At 36.0% G+C, this 22,601-nt stretch overlaps 1 protein-coding gene across 1 annotated transcript in view; it reads left to right on the top strand.

Annotated features, from left to right (window-relative positions):
• The window catches only part of KLHL14 (kelch like family member 14), a 134,626-nt gene that overhangs the window by 24,746 nt on the left and 87,279 nt on the right, over positions 1–22,601 (top strand). The window contains exon 2 of the mRNA XM_056823858.1: positions 10,629–10,750. Coding sequence (XP_056679836.1) covers positions 10,629–10,750 — 122 coding nt within the window. The remainder of the gene's footprint in view (positions 1–10,628; positions 10,751–22,601) is intronic.

Raw genomic sequence — 22,601 nt, 5'->3', positions numbered from 1 at the left:
GAAACTGACAATATCTGTTCAGTTGAAAAAGACCATGGAGCTTTAACTGTTCATAAATTTATAATATAATCCAAGAGTATGGCATAGCTATTAAGAATGGTGCCATAATCTCTGGCTACTTCATTGAAGTCTGGCATTAGGTAATAGGAAGGGATGATCCATTTCACTGTGCTCTGTGGCTAATAAGATCACATCCAGAATGTTGTGTTCAGTTTTTTTTTTGTATTTATTTTTATTTTTTTAACATTATTTGGTCATTTCCAAACATTATTCATTGGAAACAAAGATCATTTTGTTTTCTTCCCTCTCCCCCCTTCCCACCACTTCTCCCATAGCCAACGCGCGATTCCACTGGGTATCACATATGTTCTTGATTCGAACCCATTTCCCTGTTGTTGGTATTTGCACTAGAGTGTTCATTTAGAGTCTCTCCTCAGTCATATCCCCTCCACTCCTGTAGTCAAGCAGTTGCTTTTCATCAGTGTTTTTACTCCCACAGTTTATCCTCTGCTTGTGGATAATATTTTTTAGATCCCTGCAGATTGTTCAGGGACATTGCATTGCCACTAATGGAGAAGTCCATTACCTTCAATTGTACCACAGTGTATCAGTCTCTGTGTACAATGTTTCCCTGGTTCTGCTCCTCTCACTCTGCATCACTTCCTGGAGGTTGTTCCAGTCTCCATGGAATTCCTCCACCTTATTATTCCTTTTAGCACAATAGTATTCCATCACCAACATATACCACAATTTGTTCAGCCATTCCCCAATTGAAGGGCATCCCCTCATTTTTCAATTTTTGGCCACCACAAAGAGTGCAGCTATGAATATTCTTGTACAAGTCTTTTTCCTTATTATCTCTTTGGGGTACAAATCCAGCAGTGCTATGGCTGGATCAACGGGTAGCCAGTCTTTAGCGTCCTTGGGGCATAGTTCCAAATTGCCCTCCAGAATGGTTGGATCAATTCACAACTCCACCAGCAATGAATTAATGTCCCCACTTTGCCACATCCCCTCCAGCATCATTACTTTCCTTTGCTGTTATGTTAGCCAATCTGCTAGGTGTGAGGTGATACCTCAGAGTTGTTTTGATTTGCATCTCTCTGATTATAAGAGATGTAGAACACTTTTTCATGTGCTTATTAATAGTTTTGATTTCTTTGGCTGAGAACTGCCTGTTCATGTCCCTTGCCCATTTATCAATTGGAGAATGGCTTGCTTTTTTGTACAATTGATTTAGTTCTTTGTAGTGTTCAGTTTTAAGAATTGTATTTTAAGAAGAATATTGATGTGTTAAGAAGAGTACTCTGGCAAAGGAATTTGAATCATATTCTGTGAAGTACAGCTGAAGAAACTGGGCATGCTCAGTCTTTAGAAGACCAGGAGAACTATGATAGCTGACTTTAATATTTGAATTATTGTTCTGTCCTATTTTCTTGTAGAGGGCATAATTATGATCAATGAGAGGAAGACAGAATGAAGTAGGTTTCTGATGAACATGAAGCTTTGTTAACAGATACATAGAAGGAAAGGAAGAAGGGAATAAAGAATATTTATTAAGCCCTTGTTCTGTTTTGGCACTATTCTAAGTTCTTGACAAATATTATCCCATTTTGACCCTTACAACACCCTGCAAGGTTAGGTGCTCTTATTATTCCCATATTACATTTGAGAAAACTGAGGTAAAATAAAACCTGGGGTCATACAGCCAGTAAGCATCTGAGGTCAAATTTGAACTCAGGTCTTCCTGATTTGAAGATCAGCACTCTATTCACTATGTCATGTGGCAGGTTCTAAGATAGATAGTTAGATAGATAGATAGATAGATAGATAGATAGATAGATAGATAGAGTACTTATCTATTTAAAATTAATTAGTGGGGGCAGTTGGGTAGCTCAGTGGATTGAGAGCCAGGCCTAGAGATGGGAGGTCCTAGGTTCAAATCTGGCCTCAGACACTTCCCAGCTGTGTGACCCTGGGCAAGTCACTTAAACTCCATTGCCTAGCCCTTAGCATTCTTTTGCCTTGGAACCAATACACAGTATTGATTCCAAGATGGAAGGTAAGGGTTTTAAAAAAATAAATAAAATAAAAAATAAAATAAAATAGTGAAAGTTTTTAAGTAAACAGTGGCTGAATATTTGACTGAAGTGTTAGAAAAATAATTTCTGCATTTGGTATTTTCAAATTGTGGACTCTATATATGGCATGATTAGTCAAAATGGATCTGGCAGCCATATGTAAATAAAGTAGACCTATAGCAGTCTAGCAGAATTCTACCTCCCTTAGCTTAGGATAGAGACTTTCTCTTTTTCCCCCCTTAATCTCCAGCACCTAGAGTGGTTATTTTATATATAATAGATGCTTTATAAAAGTTCACTGAATAGAATTAAATCAAGGCATATTTTTAGCAGCAATCAAAACAAGGAAATCCAGGCAGACAGACATAAAGTTAGACAACAGAAGGATGTGCCAACATAGAGAATTCATTGAATGGGGGTGGCAATATATTAATATAGACACAATCACAAGGACTGGGCTCTAGCAGGATTATATTCCCTAGAAAGACTGGAGACAAAAGCCCAGTACTAGAGGACCTTGAGCACAATATGGAATAAAACTGAAATGTATGAATTCCTGTATTTTATGCATATCTTGGATCAGATTGATCTTAGTGCCAAGCAGGAATGTCATTATTTTAATTGCCAGGCTAGATTGGTCTTAGACCAATTGAAAGTAGAAATTTTGTCTCTGGTAATAGATACTAGAGGGATTTGAGAATCAGCATCAGCCTATCAATCATTCATTCCTTCAGCAAGCATTTATTAAATCTCTTTCTTGTACTAGAAATTATGCTAGGTAATGGGACTACAAAGACAAAAAAAAAAGGAACAGTTGCTGTCCTCAAAGAACTTACATTCTTTTGAGGGAAAAGATAACTCCTATACAAGATACATATGAAAGCAAAATACATATGAAAGTGATGGTAATAAGGGAGTGGGAACTAATAACTGAAATAATTAGTTCTTCAATTACAGGTAGGAGTTTAAACTGAAAAACTTCTAAGTTTTCTTCCATCTCTGCATCCATGATTCTAAATATAATGCTTACTTTAATGAATATATAAAATAGTAATTTGTATATCAGCTGTTTGTATGTAAATTGTTACTACTAAAGTGTTTAAAAACAGATTGCTTTTTAAAGGGGTTGGGTGGTTAAAAATTCCTCTTGAAATGTTTTTTTTTTTTCCACACATTATACAGTGATATATTACCCTGGCCCTTTCCCAGTTTTCAGATTCTGCACTCATGAAATCTAAATTTAAAAAGTTTTTTTGTTGTACTTAAAAGACAAATATAATGAAGAATTTGTTCATGCTTAGAACTTTAAATTCATTATTCAATCTTCTATCCTCTGAAACAAAGTAATATAAAAAAAAGGGAGAACATAACATATGTTAAATATGAAGACATCACTAAAATGGAACAAAAGACACCTTTTAATTTGATTACCTTTTAAACTATATTTTCTACTATATTGTCTAGAGAAAAGTATAGTAACTTAAATCAAAATGATCCAAATGGTATAGTGGAAAGAGCATTGGATTTGGAATCAGTGGACCTATTTTCTGGTTCTGCTTCTTCAAAGGTTCTTAACTTGGATTCATGGACATACTTCCACTGATCTAAGAGTATTTTGTATCCATGAACTTCGAAAGAAAACCTATATCTTCATTTTTATTGACTTCTAACTAAAATTGATGATTTCCTATAATTATTTAAGAATGTTTTTCAGAGATTTGTTCATAGGCTGAATCACCAAACTGCCCAAAGGGGTCCATGACATTCAAAAAAAGATTAAAAATTCCTAACCTACTTGCTATTCATCTGCAAATTACTTCACTTGCTGGACCTCAATTTCTTTATTCCTAAACATTAGGGAGTTAAACTAAATGACTTCTAAAGTCCCTTCTTTGATCCTATTAACTTTGACTATGACAAGCCATACATTGCTGAAGTTTCTTCAACCACTTGACATTTCTACTTCATAAGTAGGCTGAAGGTGTATGGACTAAATGGAAATAGAGTGGGGAGTCCCTCTATTACTATTTTGGGGGGCCAGATTCACCTCTTATAGAAATAGGTGGATTCTCCAACTCTTGAAAACTATTTAAGAAGCTCCATGAGGTTAGGAGCTGTCGCCTCTAAATACTTCCATTATTTATTACTAGAGGTGCAGTCTGTACCTTAGATTTAGTCTTGTCTCTGTCTGTGGGTCCAATAGGGGATTGTAATTTATCCAAATGAAGTACCTAGCATAGTACACAATCAGATGTTTGTTGAATTGAATAAGATCTATGTAACACTATAATAAAATTCTAATAATTCTGCACTTTTAAATAAAATGGATATCATTCTTCCCAGGATTTTTTCATTCACAACTTTGTCAAAATTTCTTTAGGATATGGTGGTTATTGCCCATTTTTGCATAGCCCATCAGTTGAGGTTGAGAATTCTTGGATTCAACTCTACTTCTTTACTTTACATGTGACTCTGTTCATGAAGCTTTCAAAAAAAAAAAAAAGCATATGCATCAAGTAAACATCATGACAATTAGAGATTCAGTATCCAGTACACAATTATTATGATCTGTCATTATTGTAATTGTCATCATTGTAATTGTACATTGTAAAACTAATGGAATCTTCTTTACAGGGATTATTCACACTCATAATTTCTAAGGAATAACTGAATAATAATGTATACAAGGAGCTGACATCATATTCATATGAAATTACAAATTAAATTACAAAAAGTAATTTGTTTTTCTTAAGTTATTCCTAACAAGTCTACTATTGAATACCACCCATTAGAATCATGTATTCATCTCCCTATTCTATCTAGTGAGCCAAAAGCCGGTGAATTTAAAATTACTATTTAAATGTATATTTCTCTGTTAGAAGAAAGCTCAAAATGCAGTTTTTGTTTGTCTTCTTTAGAATTTACTAAAATAATAAATGCTTTGGATCAGATAATGTGATGTATTAGCTAGAATGCAATACATTAGAGATATCCCTTTAATATATTAAATTAGTATTAGTAAAGTCTTTGAGAATGTCCAAATGTACAGCAATTTCTTCCTTTTAACTTTGTTATCTTTTCTGAAATTTATAGCATTGTTTGGAAATAATACTTCAATGACAAGAAGCCTGTGGTAAATAGTAAACTATTAGGAATTGAATTTCGTCAAGGGTACTTAACATTTTGTGTCATGGCCCCATTTGGAAGCCTGATGAAGCCTATGGATTCTTTCTTAGAATAATGTTTTTTAAATCCATAAAATAAAATACATAGGATTATAAAGAAAACCAGTTACATTGAAATCACTATGAAAATATTTTTAAAAAACAAATTCAAATTCTCAAGACCCCAATTTAAGAAATCCTCTGTTAAGTCCAGCTTTGCATTTTGCTTGCTATTAGTTACTATGTGATTTCAAATATTTTTCCACCACAAAGTAAAGTTTTATTGTGAACTTAGACTTAAATATGAAAGTTGTTGATACATGAGAAAATTTTGGTTTCACCTTCTTAAAAAACTAATCCATGAAAGTAAAATTAAATGTTTACCTAAGTAAGTGATAAGACAACAATAGAAAAGATGTGCTGTGAACAGCTTGTTTCCATTCACTAGAGAGGACCATGCATAATAGACTTACAACTTCACTTTACATGACTATTTGTTAGATAATTCAATCATCCTTAACAAGGGGGAAAAAATGATTGCTTTTACACACACTTCTATAACTTTTGTGTGCCTTTTCTTCATCACAAGGCTCACACTGTGGAAGCCAAGATGGTTCAGGGGACTGGTGGTGGGAACATGAAGTCTTTCATTGCTATCATATTTGTTTGAATCCTGTCCTTGTTGGCAGGAACCAGGAGTTGTTACTATTTGCCAGCTGTTCAGCGACTTATGTGAAATGAGTTGGTGGTCTCAGTCCACTTCTTAGAGGACAGATGGCAATAATTGGCTGTTTCGGCAGGGAGGCCAAGGATCAAATGGGCACAAAGACCAGATTCGTTCCCCTAATCCTTATAAATGGTCTCAAAATTGAAGAAATTTTAGAGCTGGAAGGGACCTCAGCAGCCATCTAGACCAAAGCATGCTTTCAAGAAATATCCACTTAATGTAACTGATAAGTGCTGATATCCAAAGACCTCCAAGGAAGAGGAAACTACCACTTCTCATTGAAGTTCATTCTACTTCTAGAGTTCAAATTATTCAGAAATGTTTCTTGATATAAAGACTAACTTTGCCTCATTGCAGCTTCCACCAGCTGCTCTTGGTTTTAGTTTCCAGAAGTAAGCAAAACTCTCTCTTCCACAAGACAACACTTCTAATATTTGAAGACATTTATTACAATTCTGTAGATCCTCTCTTGCTTAGCACCCTAAGAAGCAGTAAGCCTTTTCCTCTGTCTTGTAACTGTACCTCCTATATCTGCTTTCTCCCCTAAATAGAACATGAGATCTTCAAGAATAAAGTCTATTTTGATTTTCTATTTCTCCCCAACATATAAGAAATGATTTTTCATTAATTCATATTCATACATGTATTCATTCACTCATTCATTGTTTCAGGATCCCTTGCCATTTTGGTTATCCAGGTCTGGACATTGTCCAGCTTATCAACATCTTTTTTTATTAAAAATAATCCTTACCTTCCAACTTAGAATCAAGAATCTTTTAAGGCAGAAGAGGAATGACTAGGCAACTGGGGTTAAGTGATTTGCTGAAGTTAAATAGGTAGGAAGTGTCTGAGGCCAGATTTGAACCCAAGATCTCCCATCTCCAGAATGCCTAGCTGCCCCTATCAATGCTCTTCATAAATGACACCACATACATTGAAACATAGTATTCCAGATATGTTCTGATCAGGGCATAATACAGAGGAATTGTCAATTACTTATTAATGAAAACCAATTGCCTCTTTCTGTAGGCTGAGACCCCACAATATTTTTTAACTTCCTTAAGCCATACTTCCCAGAACTCTTTCAGACAAAGAGCTGTCCAATCATGCCCCTACAATGTTTCTTTCATTAAAAATTTGTTTCCTCCTTTTTTTAAGAAGCATTTTCACATATGCTGTCTCTCGTTTTATTGGTTGTTCTCACAATATCCCTGTGAGGTAGACTGGGACAAGCATGTTATTCTCATTTTACAAATGAGGAGACTAAAACACAAAGATCTTAAGTAACTCACCAGAAGTAACAAAATTAGGACAAAATTGGGTATTTAGGTCCAATGGTCTTTTCATTGCTTTTCCACCATTACTATTGTGATAAAGGATGGAAAGTTTTACAATTTTCAAGTTTTGCAGTTTTGCAAATTGCAAACCTTTCTTTCCACCCTTTATCACACTATTGAATAATAAATACCTAAATGCAGGTGTGTGTATATAAAATAAAAAAGTATCTGACATAATAACTTATACATAATAGGTACCTAATTACAAAATTTATTTTTGAACCTAAATGTAAGAATTCACTTTTACTCATGCTAAAATTTGTCTTATTAGATTTAATTAGCCCGTCATCATCTTTTTCATCAGTCATCCACTGTCCTAACTATTGCATCTTTGTGTTTATTTCAAATCTTTTGAGGTTACATTTGGAAAAAAGTATTGGTGGTAGCATAGGGAAGGTGGACCTTGCAATTGCTTTACCCACTTTTCTATATCTTAAAACCATGAATCTACCTTCCCATTTTATTACCCATTTAATGCCTTTCAAAGATATAACACATGGCTTAGATTCGTTTGCTCCCTGATTATTTATTGGGGTACACAAGTAACCTTGGATTCTCTAAGACTATGCTGGCAGAGGGCAAGCCTAGGCAGATCCTGCCTAACTGGAAAGACTTTTAAAATAGGCCAACTTACAAATGGAAAGAATATTAATATCAATAAAATGACAGTTCCTGGAAGTAATGAACCAATTTGGAATTTGGGGTTGGGACAGACCTGTGACTTCATCCAGGTAGAGAATGCCTGGTGTAGAAACTCCCTCCATCAGTGTGGATTGGCAACTCATTTATAATTTATAGATGAAATCACATTATGGAGGAAAGAGCACTGAACTTGGAATCCCATATCTGAGTTCTCCTTGGTGTTCTGTAGCCTTCTAACTGTTGGTCCTTGAGTATGTTATTCTGTCTGTGTAGGTAAAAATATATAAAATGAGGGCATTGAATTAGGTGAGCTCAAAATCTCAGAAGTCTCTTCCAGCTCTGGATTCATGATTCTATGTTTATGACAATATATACATATAGATGAATAATATAATGAACTATTGACTACATATAGTAAATCTACATATATGTGCGTATCAGTGACTGAATAATACTGTTATTACTTTGAATGTGTTTATATTATGACTTCACTCCAAGTATGATGAGTAGCTTTTGCCTTTATCATCAACTCTTGCTATGCCTATCTGAATGGTGGAAAAATTAAACTGACCAAACTATAATATTCATTTGAACTGATGTCTCCATACAATGGTGCATTTGAAAGCAATCCCAACAAACTGATCATGACCCTCTGTACATTTAACTAGTTATCATGACCAAAAATACCAAAAACATTGGTAACAAATCTTTTGCCATCTAGAAAATCCTTGTAGGTCATGATCCACTAATAAAAGTATTGCAAACAAAAAGGATCTGATTCATTGATGCATTTCACAAGACCTTCCTAGACATCTTACTAGGGTATGGATCATCACACTAATGCATTCTTCCTAAATTCCTATCTTCAATTGCCATGACACCATTGGAACATAAGTTGGTTTTTGTTGTTGGTTTTTTGTTTGTTTTTGGAACTGAGACCATATTGTTATTACCTTTGATCCCCAGTACCTGGTAAGAAATTTACAAATGCCCTTTGGGTTCAACTCTAAAGAGAGTTGAATATTTTAAAAGAATTCATAGAAGATTCTGTTGCCCAATTTCATCAACTAGATGTCAATGCTAACATCAACACAGTCCATTGGAGAACCAGTGTAGCCTTCTTGAGCATTAGCCTGTTTTAGAAAGAGGACAATGTCTGTACATGAATGGCAAAGCTACTTCTCTGGAGATGCATCACTATCCATAGAGATTCTGCAGGGAGATTTTTTTTTCCCTGCTGAGGAGTACATGCTGCCTTCAATGACACTGAAGCCTCATTAAAGGAGTCTTGCTTCCTTCCTTCCCAGGGAATTTTCATTAACTGTGTTAAGTTGGCTTCCCAAATGTTAAGTTCTTAACCAACAAATGGTGGCTATCTGGTAGGGGCATATTCTACCAAATGTCCTTGATATGGCAGAACAGGACTGAAAAATAGAAATGAATGAAGGTGCTGAGCTGAGTGCAGGGTCACCATCATACTTATGAGTGAATCTTTTTTTTTTTTTCCATGAGTCTCTCCCCTTAGATTTGATCACTTTTAGGCTTTAGTGGAACTGAAAAGTTCAATTATATGTAAAGTGACTGTTAAATCAGCAGGACCCTTGTGGGGGTCTGAGCCTACCCTCCCTTCTTCAATTGCAAGTGTGCTAAATCCATTAATGTTACAAAGGAATGTACATCCATCAGGTATAGTGGTGGAGGCCAGGGTGCATATTATAGCTTTTACTGCATATGAGACATTGCAGTCCTGTTCTTAGGAACTGCCAGGCAGATTGGGAATCACAGTCACGGTTAATAGCAGCGAATTGCCAGCTCTTGATGGGTGGGTAGTCACTCCTTTCAGTGGTTGCCCCCTGGGGGAGAAGGTAGAAAAACAGAGGGAGGGAATTAGAGTGACTTTGCACAGCTGAGCAGGTTCATGCCGCCGGATCCGTGGCAAGCATTGGCAGGGCTCCACTCTGGGGAGGCTCACAACAACATCACAGTCTCATTTTTACCAATTGGTGTTGCTATATAGCCAGTGGTGCACAGGGGGAGAGCAAGAAGAGAAGGGGGTGGTGTGGGCCGGGGAACAGGATAGGAAGTGGGGAGAGAGGAAGGAAGGCGGGAGTCTGGGCTAAATTAAACAAACAAACCAACTACATGTTAAAAGTGTTTAACCCAGAACCGTTAGCCTGGTGCTACTAATTGTTCTCGACTAGTAGTTTAAGTTCAATGTGTGATTAAAGAGTTGGCTCACAAACTCTCTGCATAACCTTAATTTTTTCAAGGTTCTTTGAGTGTAGAATGGCTTATAATAATGATTTTGACTAATACGATTTTTGACATGCAACTTTAATGCTTAACCTTAGTACAACTCCAGAGCATTTCATGTGTATTCAGCTGTAAAGAGTGATGATTTAAAGGGATAATATAAGAAAAAGGTCGTTCTAGAATGAACCTCTAACAAATTGCATAAAGGGAGCTTATTATTCCATGAGTAGAGGGATATGCAGCTTTTCTGATCATTTTTCTGCTTGGTTCAAAAAATTGTTGAGACATGATTGGGGAAAGAAACAGGAAAAAATGAAATAGGATTCTGCAAGCAAGGAACATTCTTTTGATGGTTATGATTTTGTTGCCACTAAAAATATTCTATGATAATGTGGTTATTCATCTCCTCTTGTTTTGGGTGAAGAATTCGCTCCAACAAGAAAATGCTGTTATTGGTTGGAGGACTGCCTCCTGGACCCGACCGGCTTCCCAGTAACTTGGTTCAGTACTATGACGATGAAAAGAAGACATGGAAAATACTGACAAGTGAGTGGTTTTGTTGATTCATTTATTTATCCATTTATTTATTTTAGGTTAACTTTGTCTTGATGAATTTGAAAACATGGTTAATCAAATTAGACATTTTATTGATTTGTTATCCTTCAGAGATGTGTTTATGTATCACCAGGGACTTCTCAGTAGGAGAATAAATTAAGATCCCTGAGGTTGCCAATTTGATCATAGAGTAGGCCTAAATTAAATCTGGCCAAAAATCACTGGCCTGAGTTTTTGTTCAAAGAAAACTTTTAAGGCATTTTGTGATCCCCAAAGAATAAAATCATTTAATTATTTTAGGAGAGTCTTCTTCCCCTGTTAAATTTTCTAGATCTAAACAATCATCTAACTTATGGTCTCTGTAAGTTTCTGTCAGTTTGTGTTTAACTTGTGTTTTTCTCTTGGAGTCATAATCTGAAGTCTATTTGTCGAAGGCATTCTTCCTTCTACCCTACAGCTTAGGTGGACAAAGCTATCCCAGTTACCTTCCAACTACAATAAATTGCGCTTGCAAACTTTACCCAAGATTTTGTCCCCTCCTTTCTTTAGGGGGTGATTGTGCTTTGCAGCAAGCCTTTTGCCTTGGGCATTGAGATTTGGAACTTATCATTATATTGGTTACAATTTCCAATCTGATTCAGTCATGGAATCAAAATCACTGTTTCTTGAGTGCAGCAGGCTGTGGGCACTAGTCCCCTTGTGGGTAAAGTGGCAGCACTGGTCAATAAAACTAAATTTTAACTGTCAAAATTGCCCAGAGCCACATAGATAAAATAATAAATGAGCAATTTTGATCCATAAATCAAAGCCATGCTTTTAGAACTGGACAGTTGGTGGAAGTTAGATTTTCTTATAACATGCATTTTTTAAAATGAGTAAGATGTCTTGTAAAAATAATGCTTTTCACTTTCCAAAATTATTTTAAGTAAATATAAATGGGAAAAGATTTTGTCCTAAGAACATGAGTGGAGCAAAGACTATTGTTGTGTGGTGCTTGAAATAATACATTTCTGAGCTGGTTTACTACCCCAGTGAAGCTGATAGTAGCACATCGGCCAAGAACTGCAGTGAGAAGACTCCCTGGGTACCCATATGCTATGGAAGAAGTAGATGATGTGGTGTAATAGCAGCAAGATTAAGGACAAGAAACAAAGAACAATAATTTAGGGAAATCTTAGAATCATCTTCATTCTAGTTATAGTATTGTTAATCACAGCTCAGACAATTAAATTCATAGCAAATCCATAATTTTTTAGAGGATTTTCACTCAGAAGGAAAACTAGTCTATTTTTCCTAATTTTTGATCAAGAGAGAGACATAAACAGAATGGGACATAGCAAGCAAGAGAGATAGAGACAAAGAGAAATGGAGAATCAGTGACCAAGAGAGGGATTCAATTCAATTGATTTCAGAAGTCTTCCTCTCCTAAGTTCAAATGTATGCCCATCTGCTCTAGGTAAATTTCTGTTTGCTCTTTCTTAGAAACCTACTGTTTTAATTGTCCCCAGGTTTAATAAATATTTCCTTTAACTCCACTAAAATCCTCCTCCAGTTCCTCATTGTGATTGGAAAGTGATCCTGGCTTCTTGAAGATACATCAGCAGAGCTTACTTCCTCCAAAAGGAGGAAGACTCAAGTATAAACCTGGTGATTGGCTTTGCACCTCTCATACAAGACCAGACTAGCTCAATATAGAGATGCTACCACCAGGTTTTACCCCCATCATGCTAATATTCCTGGTGGTAGTAGTCTTCAAAGATTGTCTATGAAGCCATTGAGGGAGAATCTTAGCAGCATTTGAATATAAGAAGTCATTCCATTACCCTCTTGAGCCCTTGGCTTCACATGTGATGGAGAATCAAGCACTTGAGGCACGAAATACTTGTCTCTTCAGGCTCTGTAAATATAAAGTCCTTTCCCTAAAGTTGTTCATATTTTTGTTGGCATCAGCCAAGAATCAAGAAGTTTTTAAAAAAGGAGCTCGTTTGAATGAATTTACTATAGTTGAAATGCAAGACAGATAAACACATTAATGAATAAAATATGGTAATGGACTTATAAATAATAAGATACTCGGAGGTCTTCTTTACTCTCTAAGAACTGCTGCAATGGAAGAAAACTTATCCAAAGCTGTGGAAGAAAAGAATACTTGGCCTACACTGTTGAATTCTAGCCCCATAGAGTTGTTTTATGTAGCACAAAGTGTACAGAAGATTTCATAGACATTCATTTCCCCATTCAACAAACATTTACTAAACACCTCCTATATGAAGAGTATTCTGTTAGGTTTTAGGAAAAATGAAAAGTTTAGATATGACAATGTTCCCACCTTTATGGAGTTTCCAGTCAAGGGAAAGGATAAGACAAGCATCATAATCCATAATCATACCTTATAAGTGCATCTGAGAGTTATAAACATAGTGGTATTTAAAGTCTAAAGGGGAAGGTTATTAGAAACTTTAATATATATTTGTTTGATTAGAAAGCCAATCTCACTAATTTCCATTGGAAGTTGGAAGGGGTATCATTTGAGAGAAGGGGATATTATGGGAATCAGTTTATATGATTTGACTATCTTTGCTAATTAAATTAACTAGGGAACCACCAAATCTCTATTTCATTTTGGGGCATACAAACTGCCCGAAGAATGTGTGGTTCAAGGGACTGAAAAGTAAACTGAGTTCTTTAAGTTGGATCTTGGATTCAGAAGGAGAATTAGTCATTAAAGATTGCACTCGCTGTAACTGTAATGGAATGCCAAACCTACAGTGAGACTTACCTGAGTCTGAAAATAGCCAGTTGAGTTCTTTGAAAGGACATTGGGGAGCACATACAGGAAGACAGGCCTGTGGACTTGACTCTGCTCAGGCATGGACTAGCTAAGCAATGAAACTGGGCCTTGGGCCAGCTGTGACCTTGGAGGCTGAGTGAGAGAATAATAACCGATTGGGGATGAGGTAAGCTTTAGTCTCTGCCCCAGCTTCCAGTCGTGTTTCCTTTCAGAGCTCTTCAAAACTTGGAGATCCATGTGCAAGTTGTGCATGTGAGGTAACTGATTCACCAGAGGAAGTGATACAGGCCACTTTAAGGAATCAGACACATACACACACATTAAATAAGTGCTTCGAAAAGTTTAAACTATAACATGTCAGCTATTATCATCAGTTAGGATAATTGTACTGATGTAGGGGAGATGTGCCTAATGATCTGGCTGGAAGAATAGTAGTTTTCTTTTTGAATGTTGGGGTGACAAAGACTATATATACATGTTATGCTCCAGAAGCATCATTAAATCCAAGATAGTGTGGTATGCTGATAAGAATGGTGGATTTGGGATCAAGAAAGACCTGAATGAATTCTGCCTTGGATATTACTAGTTTTGAGTTCCTAGACGTATAAATCCCTATATAAAATCCCTACATATAAAAGCTCCCTTGTTTACTCTTCTGAAAAAAGACAATAATACTTACAGTAACTATCTCACAAGGCTGTGATGGGGATCAAATGAGTAATATACTGATAAGAACTTTGAGATCCTCAGAGTATTATAGATACATTAGCTGTTATCATCATAACAAAAATAATTAAATGGAAAACTATTGAGGATTGACTTGGGGAACCAAATGGTTAGATAATTAAAAGCTTTAGATGTCTAGTTCTTTGCTCCCTACAAAATTACTAGCTAAGGTATTCCCCCTACCTTTATCCTACCCCATCAAATTGCCTGGTATATTTAGCAACATATGGTCAGGATTTTCTTTCTGATCCTACTACAACTTTTATTAAATCTTAACATATAGAATAGAAGCACGTAGTGCTAGTTTATATTGCCAAAGTCTATCAGAGTGGCAGTGAGGAAGTACAAGTAAAAATTACTATGGAAATCATTTTTGCAAATATAAAGTGCTTGGGGATAATCATGAGCAAGGTGATCCCCTCACCTCCTAATAAAAAACTTTAAAGAGAAAAATTGTAATTTTCTTTCATTCTTTTCAATTGAATTGGGCTGTGGGGTGCCTTCCTCTTTTTCATGCAGTCTTTCATTTAATTCCCAAATTATTAGAAGGCAGAACAGGAGATATTAATGGCAAAGTATCCAAGGGAAATGAGGCCATAGGGCAGTTATAATCAGCCTTCAAGAGGGACAAGCAGAGATCAGCACCATGCCTTCAAAGTTCAGAGTTACTGGAGTTACCCAGTAATTTAGTAATGAATCCCTGCAGCATGTTCAGGCTGCCCACATGGGACACAAATGAACTGTGCTTTGGCATGTTCTGCATTCAAAGATCATAAAAATATGCTAAGCATTGAATTCAGCTCCTTTCTTTTTTTTTAACTCATTAATAATTATTCCAAAGTAGAAGAGCTGTAAGGCCAGGCAACTGGGGTTAAGGGACTTGTCTAGGGTCACACAGCTAAGAAGTATCTAGGTCCATATTTAAACCCAGGACCTCCCCTCTCCAGAACTGGCTCTCAATCCACTGAGTCATCTAGCTGCTCCTTTCTACTCCATTCTTATTCTCTTGCCATCTATATCCTTCACTAAAGTGAGGAAATGTGCTACCTCTCCTTTCTAGAGGGAAGGAGGAATATTTCTAATGGGTAATTTTTCCTCTTTCTGCAGACAGAACAGGAAATAAGAATATAAGATGTTTATTTTTTATAACATACATTTTTCAAAATGTTTGTCCTCTCATACTGATTTCTCAGGTTTACCTTTTACATCATTAAGAATTCCATTGCTTCTATTAACCTAATTTTATTCAGTAAATATTTATTAGGCATCTGCTATATGCAAGGCCCTGTGCTGGGTACTGGGGATGTAATGATAAAAAAAAACCCTAAAAACCAGTTCCTGCCCTCGTGTTCAAAAGATGTTCCCCTTCTGCACCTCAGCTCCCTTTTCAGTAGTAAAAGGAAAGTTTTGACCCTAAAGATAGGCAGCATAGTATTATGCAAAGAGAATGGGATTTTTAAGACCTAGGACCTGGGTTTGAATTCTAGCCCTATTACTCATTAGGAAGTTAGTTAGTCTCATTTTCCTCATCTATAAAATGAGGAGGAAAAGCTGGATAATCCCTATGGTGCCTTTCAGCTCTAATATTCTCTGATTCTTTTAACAATCTTAAATCAGGCTTTTTGAGAAGTCAGAAAGTACCTTTTTTCCTTCCTTGCTCCTGATTTTAAACTGTTTTTCTACTAGTCCAAGTGCTTGGTGTCTCTTTTCTTTCCCTTTTTTTTTCATTTGGGTGAAGTAGGGTGGAAAAAGTACACGAGAGACTTTTCTCACATTCCACGAACTATCTGGTCTGTTTTGATATGCTTTACCTCTAACAGAAACTGCAAGTCTTATTCTGAAGTTCTGATTATTATTTTAGGAGACACAAAGAAGGCAATTCTACTCAGACCTATTTTTGTAGGCATAGTATTGGTGAATCAAAAGTTGTCCAAAATATTAAAGCATGGCATCACTATAAAGAGAGGCAGTGTGATATAGTGGATAAAGGACCAGCTCTGGCAACAGGAGAACATGGATTTGAGCCCCATCCTAGTGACTTGCTGTGTGACCTTGGGCAAATCATTTAAACTCTTAATGCTCACATTCTCTACAGGTATAAATCTCAGAGAAAGTGCTGGCTGATTTTGATTGGTAAAGGGAATTTCCTCATCTGGGAGTTCTCTGTACCACTGAAAACCAGAGATCTAGTCCTTATAATCATGATATAATGAAGAGATGTCAAACTTGGAGTCTCAAAACTCCCACGTGGGGCCAGAATGAGATTAAAATGTAATTGGGAAATGTTTAACAAAATAAGTCAAATATAACATAGATTATTTGTGGTATCAATATGTATCCTGCAGAGATTTATTTCTATTTCAGTTTGACTCCCCCCTTGGGTAATGCAAAAGCATGGCAACATTAAAAGATAAGCTTTAGACAGCATAGGAACTTAGCAAACGTTGAAGTTTGTGTTTTGAAAAGATGGTGCTAACAGCTGCCAAAAATATCAAGATAAATAAGTCATGATGCTTGCCTTTGAGGAGGTAACATTTCTAGCAAAGAAGGTTATCTAAAGAAGACAGCAATAATACAAATTATGTAAGTGCCCAAATAAAGGGCAGAAAAAGAACTTTAAAAATAGCACTTAGGGCTTTCTTCTCACTAGTGAGTACAAAAAGAAGCAAGAGAAGAATGTGGCATAAAGATGAATTATTATACTTGACATTGTACTTATTATGACCTTTATAGGACTCAATAGTGTGCAGTGAGCTGGGGTCACATATGGCCATCACAAGTGTTGATTATTCAGGGACTAATAATCCAGTTTGTAAATTATACTGATTTTGATTTTCCTTCTTGGTCCTCCAGCTGCCCTTCTTTTGGCTATTTTCTTTATTAGTATTTCCAACAGAGTACAGGTCAGGAAAGGGTGAGCTGTTGAAACTCAAATTAGTCAACTGCTGTTACTTGTTAGCAGCTGTTGTGATAATTTGGTAATGGTTGGAATGGTAAACAAATGAATATATAGAGGCTTGGGGATTTTCTATATCCATACCATTCTGTTCCCTCAGATAAAATATCAGTTGAATTTAATTTAACTGAATTCACAGGGATAGTAAAGAGTAGCTTATAGATAGTATTCTTCACAGACAACTCAGAAAGATTCCTGAATCCATAGAGTATAACTCTGAAGATGTCCAAAAAATAATCAGACTCGTTCTCAGAATTGGGGAATGAGGAAAAAGATGCCTGATATTTTAAGTGTTTTGGATTAAAATGCTATGCACGGGATAAAAAGATTTAGTACAATAACATTGCATCAGGTCTTTTTGCTTAGGTTAGATTCTGTTGGGTTAGCTTGCAGAGTAATTGTTTTCTGGTCCATAGACAAAGAAGGAAAGAGAGAGAGAGAGAGAGAGAGAGAGAGAGAGAGAGAGAGAGAGAGAGAGAGAGAGAGAGAGAGAGAGAGAGAGAAAGAGAGAGAACATTGTATTTGGATTTCTTTTTTAATATGCTAGCATCTAATTTTACCTTCAATGAGCTCAATTCTAATTTGAGATACATGGCTGCACATTGCTATATATCTTGAAATACATGCTACTGCACATTCATGCACCAGCGCATTAGTGGATTCTTCATAGATTTTTTTTCAAAAATGGTCTTTTAAAATACTGCATTTCAAGTAAGTAGGAAGTCTATAAAACATAACTAGGTTTATTTGGCCAGCCCACTTTTATCTCTAGTCTATATCCTCTTTGAATTTATTGTTCTTTCTCAAAAGGGAACACTAGCCTTCCAGAAGTGATAATGGCTGTTTCATAATCCTTTGTGAACCTGATGGTGGGTGTATAGTCCTTTTATCTGTTGCAAACTTCATTTCATACATAGAACAAGACTCTGGACTCACTCTTCCAGAACAAGGACAGTAGCTTCTCTTCCTTGGGGCTCTATGGTCACCCTTGAGACATAGTGGGGTACCTTTTTCTAATGTGAATTTCTGGAGATACCATTCTGGTGTGTTCTTTCCCCTAGTGATTATTGACAGGTCTATTTATCCAATTAGCATTAATTAATTTTATCAAGGGATATTCACTGCAAAGAATAAATATTCCCCTACCCAAGACCTAGAGACAAATATCCTCTATAACATCTTTATCCCTAGGGAGAGTGGATTCAAACATTTCAACCATACCATTGAACATTTGTCCCCCCTGGTCCATTACTAAATGTCATAATGCCTGGATAAGTCCTCATCTCAGCCATCACAGTCCAGGGTCCATCAGGTTGTCTTTCTGAGTCTTGCTTGTTACAATAGAAATTTAATATATCTACCCAGTTATTAATTTTATAAAGTTTATTAATAGGAAAGGTAGATCAGCATAGTTTAAATCTCATCCTTTACTTTAAGCTCTCTGACCACATGTAGCCTAGTCTCCATTAACCTTTCTCTCCCTCACCTGACTCTCTAGCCCCGTGTCAGTCCAAGAAGCCCAGGTGGGACTATTCAGCATGTAAGTCTCATGCAACCCTTAGTTAAAGAATCCTGACGGACAGGAGGGGAAGGGGATAAGATCCCGTTGGCACATGCTGCTAGGCTTCCTGACTACAAAATCCAGCAAGGACTCCAGCTACTAGATCTACATTCATTCACCTTCCTGACCTTTGGAATCACAAGTCATAGCTATCTCCCCTACTTCTTCATTTATAAGCAAAAATCTATATGACAGAGACAGAAACAACAGTAGAGTTCTATGATCATGTCTGCATGTTGGTGGCCCTAGTTGGGAGAGATGAAGACCTAACATCTCTTTCTCCACTCAGACAATTATAGCAGTCCAAGTCTCCATATTCGGTCATAGGTAGTCAGGAAAGAGCCAACATGATGAGACTCACTTTGGCTTATTATCGCCTTTTGATTGAACTCCAGATCTGGCTCCACAGCCAATCAATAATCTTTCTCTTCACCAAGTGATTAGCAGACCAGAACTAATTATAGAATGTCTATGCATATTTCAAATTGGGGACTAAGGCATTTCCATTATGTCATCATGCCTCTATGTAAGTAGATTCTCCAGCCTCTGCCACATGAAAATTGCATCAGCTGAGCACATTATCATGCAGGTATATATATATATATATATATATATATATATATACACATACCTGTGCCCAATTACACAATAATGGTAGGATTTGCTTTTTCCCATGTTCCTAATGATGTGAATGTCATGATAGATGGTTATAGATTCACAGTCCAAGGAGATAGTCTAGTCTGACCATTTCATAGATTAGGAAACTGAGGCAAAGAGAGAATAAACTGATTAGCCTGGAGTTAGGTAACTAGGCAATACTGGATCCAGCATGCTAACCCAGGTCTCTAATTGAAAGCCTAGTACTTCTACCTCTATGCCAACTTTTGACTATACCAACTGGTAGCCCCAGCTTTACAGTGTTCTATCCCAGCCTTCACCCTGAACATCTCTCACCAGATAGGTTCATTGGTCATAAAGGGGACAAGTAAATTGGCATGAATGAAAATGTAAATGCTTCAGTACACAAAAAAATATCACTCAAAAGTACAGGCCCTGCTGATAGTATGCTAGTGATAACATCTTTGTTTATGGATGTCACGGACTCTCAATTATTTGTAAGAAATTATATGATTTTCAGTTTTTTGGTGGCTATCCACATTTTTAAGAATATTGGCAAGACAGTCTCTGCCATTGGGATAACTTTATTGACATTTCAATTCCCTCTATTTAACTTAAGTTTAGAGAAGCTCTTTAGAGAAGCTTTAGAGAAACTAGCAATGTAGCCCCCACTGTGTTAGTATGGCTTTACTCAAGTAAATTTGCAGAATGTAAACTACATCTATATTCAAATTTAAGTATAAAAATAGGTTTCAAAGATAGTTATACTGCTCTACAATTTGGGGTCAATCATATCTTGGCTTTCCATCAGAAGTATAACTAATTGATAATTCATTATATATCTTAGTTCAATGGAATACAGACACACATATACACATGTATGAATATGTATGTATATAATAACTATATATAATATATATGCATGTGTATGTATGGTATTCTAGTGAGCTAGAAGTACTTTATTATCCCATTTATCTTCAGAAGGCAACATAGAGATTATATGTAATTATACCCCCCATTTTAATAATAGATTATGGCAGTAATTTTAGGAGTTCTACAAATACACACAATGGAGCTAGACATAGAACCCATTTTTGGTGACTCCGTTGAATCCAGAATCCAGTATACAATGAACCAATCCTTATAGCTCTGGTTATGAAATATGCAAGAGTCTAACTACACTATCAACAACCCAAGTGGCCCAAGTTCCATTCTTGAGTAGTTTTTCAATACCATTTCTTAACCACCAGCCACATATAGTTAAGACCCTTTTAAAGAAATGGTCATTGGTGGACCAATATATTTCTAGTGAAAATAGTGTGCAATTGTTTTCCATCATTCCTGATGTTAAGATATGCATAATGGATTCTTTAATTATTGTTCACCAATCTTTTGTAAATACCTTTTTAGTCACTAAGTACTGACATTTTGGAAAAATAAAACATTTAATTCTGAAAGAAAAACAATGGTAAAAAAAATGGCAAATTTAAATAAAAGCTATTATTATCATAAAGTTTCCAAAACCAGAATCTTCATATATTTTTATGTTGAGAACCGCATAGCACTTCCAAAAACCCTACTGCTAAGGAAATGATGTATCACTTTCACTTTCATTATATGTTTTTAATCAGAGCGTGACTTCACACTAGACAAAGCGATGCTTTATGCATGGTCTCACTTGTTTTTGCTAAAATCTTTTGACATGATTAATTTTACTTTAATGCTTTTGTCTTGTTGTAATGGTGAGGATGATGGGTATAAACCAGGGCAAAAATACATGCTTTTCTATTATAATACCTCTGAGCATTAAAAAAATATATTAAATGAAAGCAAAAAAAATCACAGGAGACTGGTCCGACTGGAATTAAATTTCTTGCTACCTGAACACAGAATACATGAGATTCAAAAAAAATGATTCAGCCATTGTTTTTAGTTTTATTTTTGGTATTTCTTTTATAGCAGTTTATTCATCTGTATGATTGGAAGTGACGAGGAGGAGGAAGATTGTATCTTATAGCTTTCTGAATATGCAGTGAATCCCTAGTTCCATTGCAGGATTTTCCTTCACAACATCCAAACCAAACTCTTAATTAATCCTCTGAAGGCTTATAGGGCAGATCCTAAACTATATTTACATGGTGACACCTTTGGTTAATCACAGGCTAATTGTAACTTGTGTTAGCCTCTTAAAACAGGCTCTCATCACACCATATAAAAGCAGACAGAGGAGAGAGATGAGCAGCAGAGGAGGAAATGGTGGGGATGCATCTACAGGAAGCAAAGCTTAGTGTTGTACCAGTTTCTAGTCTAACAGAATCTAACACAATGTCCTTTGTCCAGAAGACAAAAAAATAGTTATGCAGGTAAAATATAAGAAAGATAACAATACTGCATTCAACAAGTGGGAGACCATCAATGTAAGATAGAAGCATCTATTCTGCAAAGGCATCGAATGTTCATTTTTCCTTATGTTCTTCACAAATTGTAAAGTTATGTATCCATATTTCAGTATGTTCCCCTTTCCCCTACATATCCTGCTTGTTTAGTATAGCTGTTTACAAGAATAAATTCCATTACAACAAATAGTATTATGATGAAAATTGCTATATAACAAAAACATTTCCTGATCACTGGCCCATTTATTTCACATAATTATCAAAATAAAAAAAGCACACAAAGCCAATGGATTGAATTCTCCTGTGGAATTTGGAGTAATAGGATTTGACTTTCAATATACCCTTTGGTGAAAGGAAATGGAGATGCTTAACCTAGATGAACTTATAATATAGTCTTCAACTATCTGTCATTGTATAATGTGGATGGTATTTATTCTGCTTGACCCAGAGTGGCATAACTAGCAACAGTTCACATTTATATGTTGCTTTTTAGGTACAAAGAATTTTATGCATACACACATGCATGACATGAAACTCTTGAATAGAGCAGAAAAATCAATATCTCTTTAGAGCTGCAGAAATACTTGTAAGAGACAATATTTGAACTCAGAACTTTTGATTCAGAGTACATGGTGTTCATCATACTGCCTCCTTGGGCTATTTTTGGGAAATGATTAGATTTCAGCTCTATTGGAAAAAATGTATTTCAAATAAATAACATTTTAAGAGACTTAAGTGGACTGCCTAAGTAGCTACTGGGTTCCTTATCGCCAGAAGTAGATATGTAAAGAATG

The sequence above is a fragment of the Monodelphis domestica genome, chromosome 3 (assembly GCF_027887165.1).
Source record: "Monodelphis domestica isolate mMonDom1 chromosome 3, mMonDom1.pri, whole genome shotgun sequence".
NCBI lineage: Eukaryota > Metazoa > Chordata > Mammalia > Didelphimorphia > Didelphidae > Monodelphis > Monodelphis domestica.
Note: the sequence above shows the minus strand (reverse complement) of the source record. Positions and strands in the feature narration are given on the sequence as shown.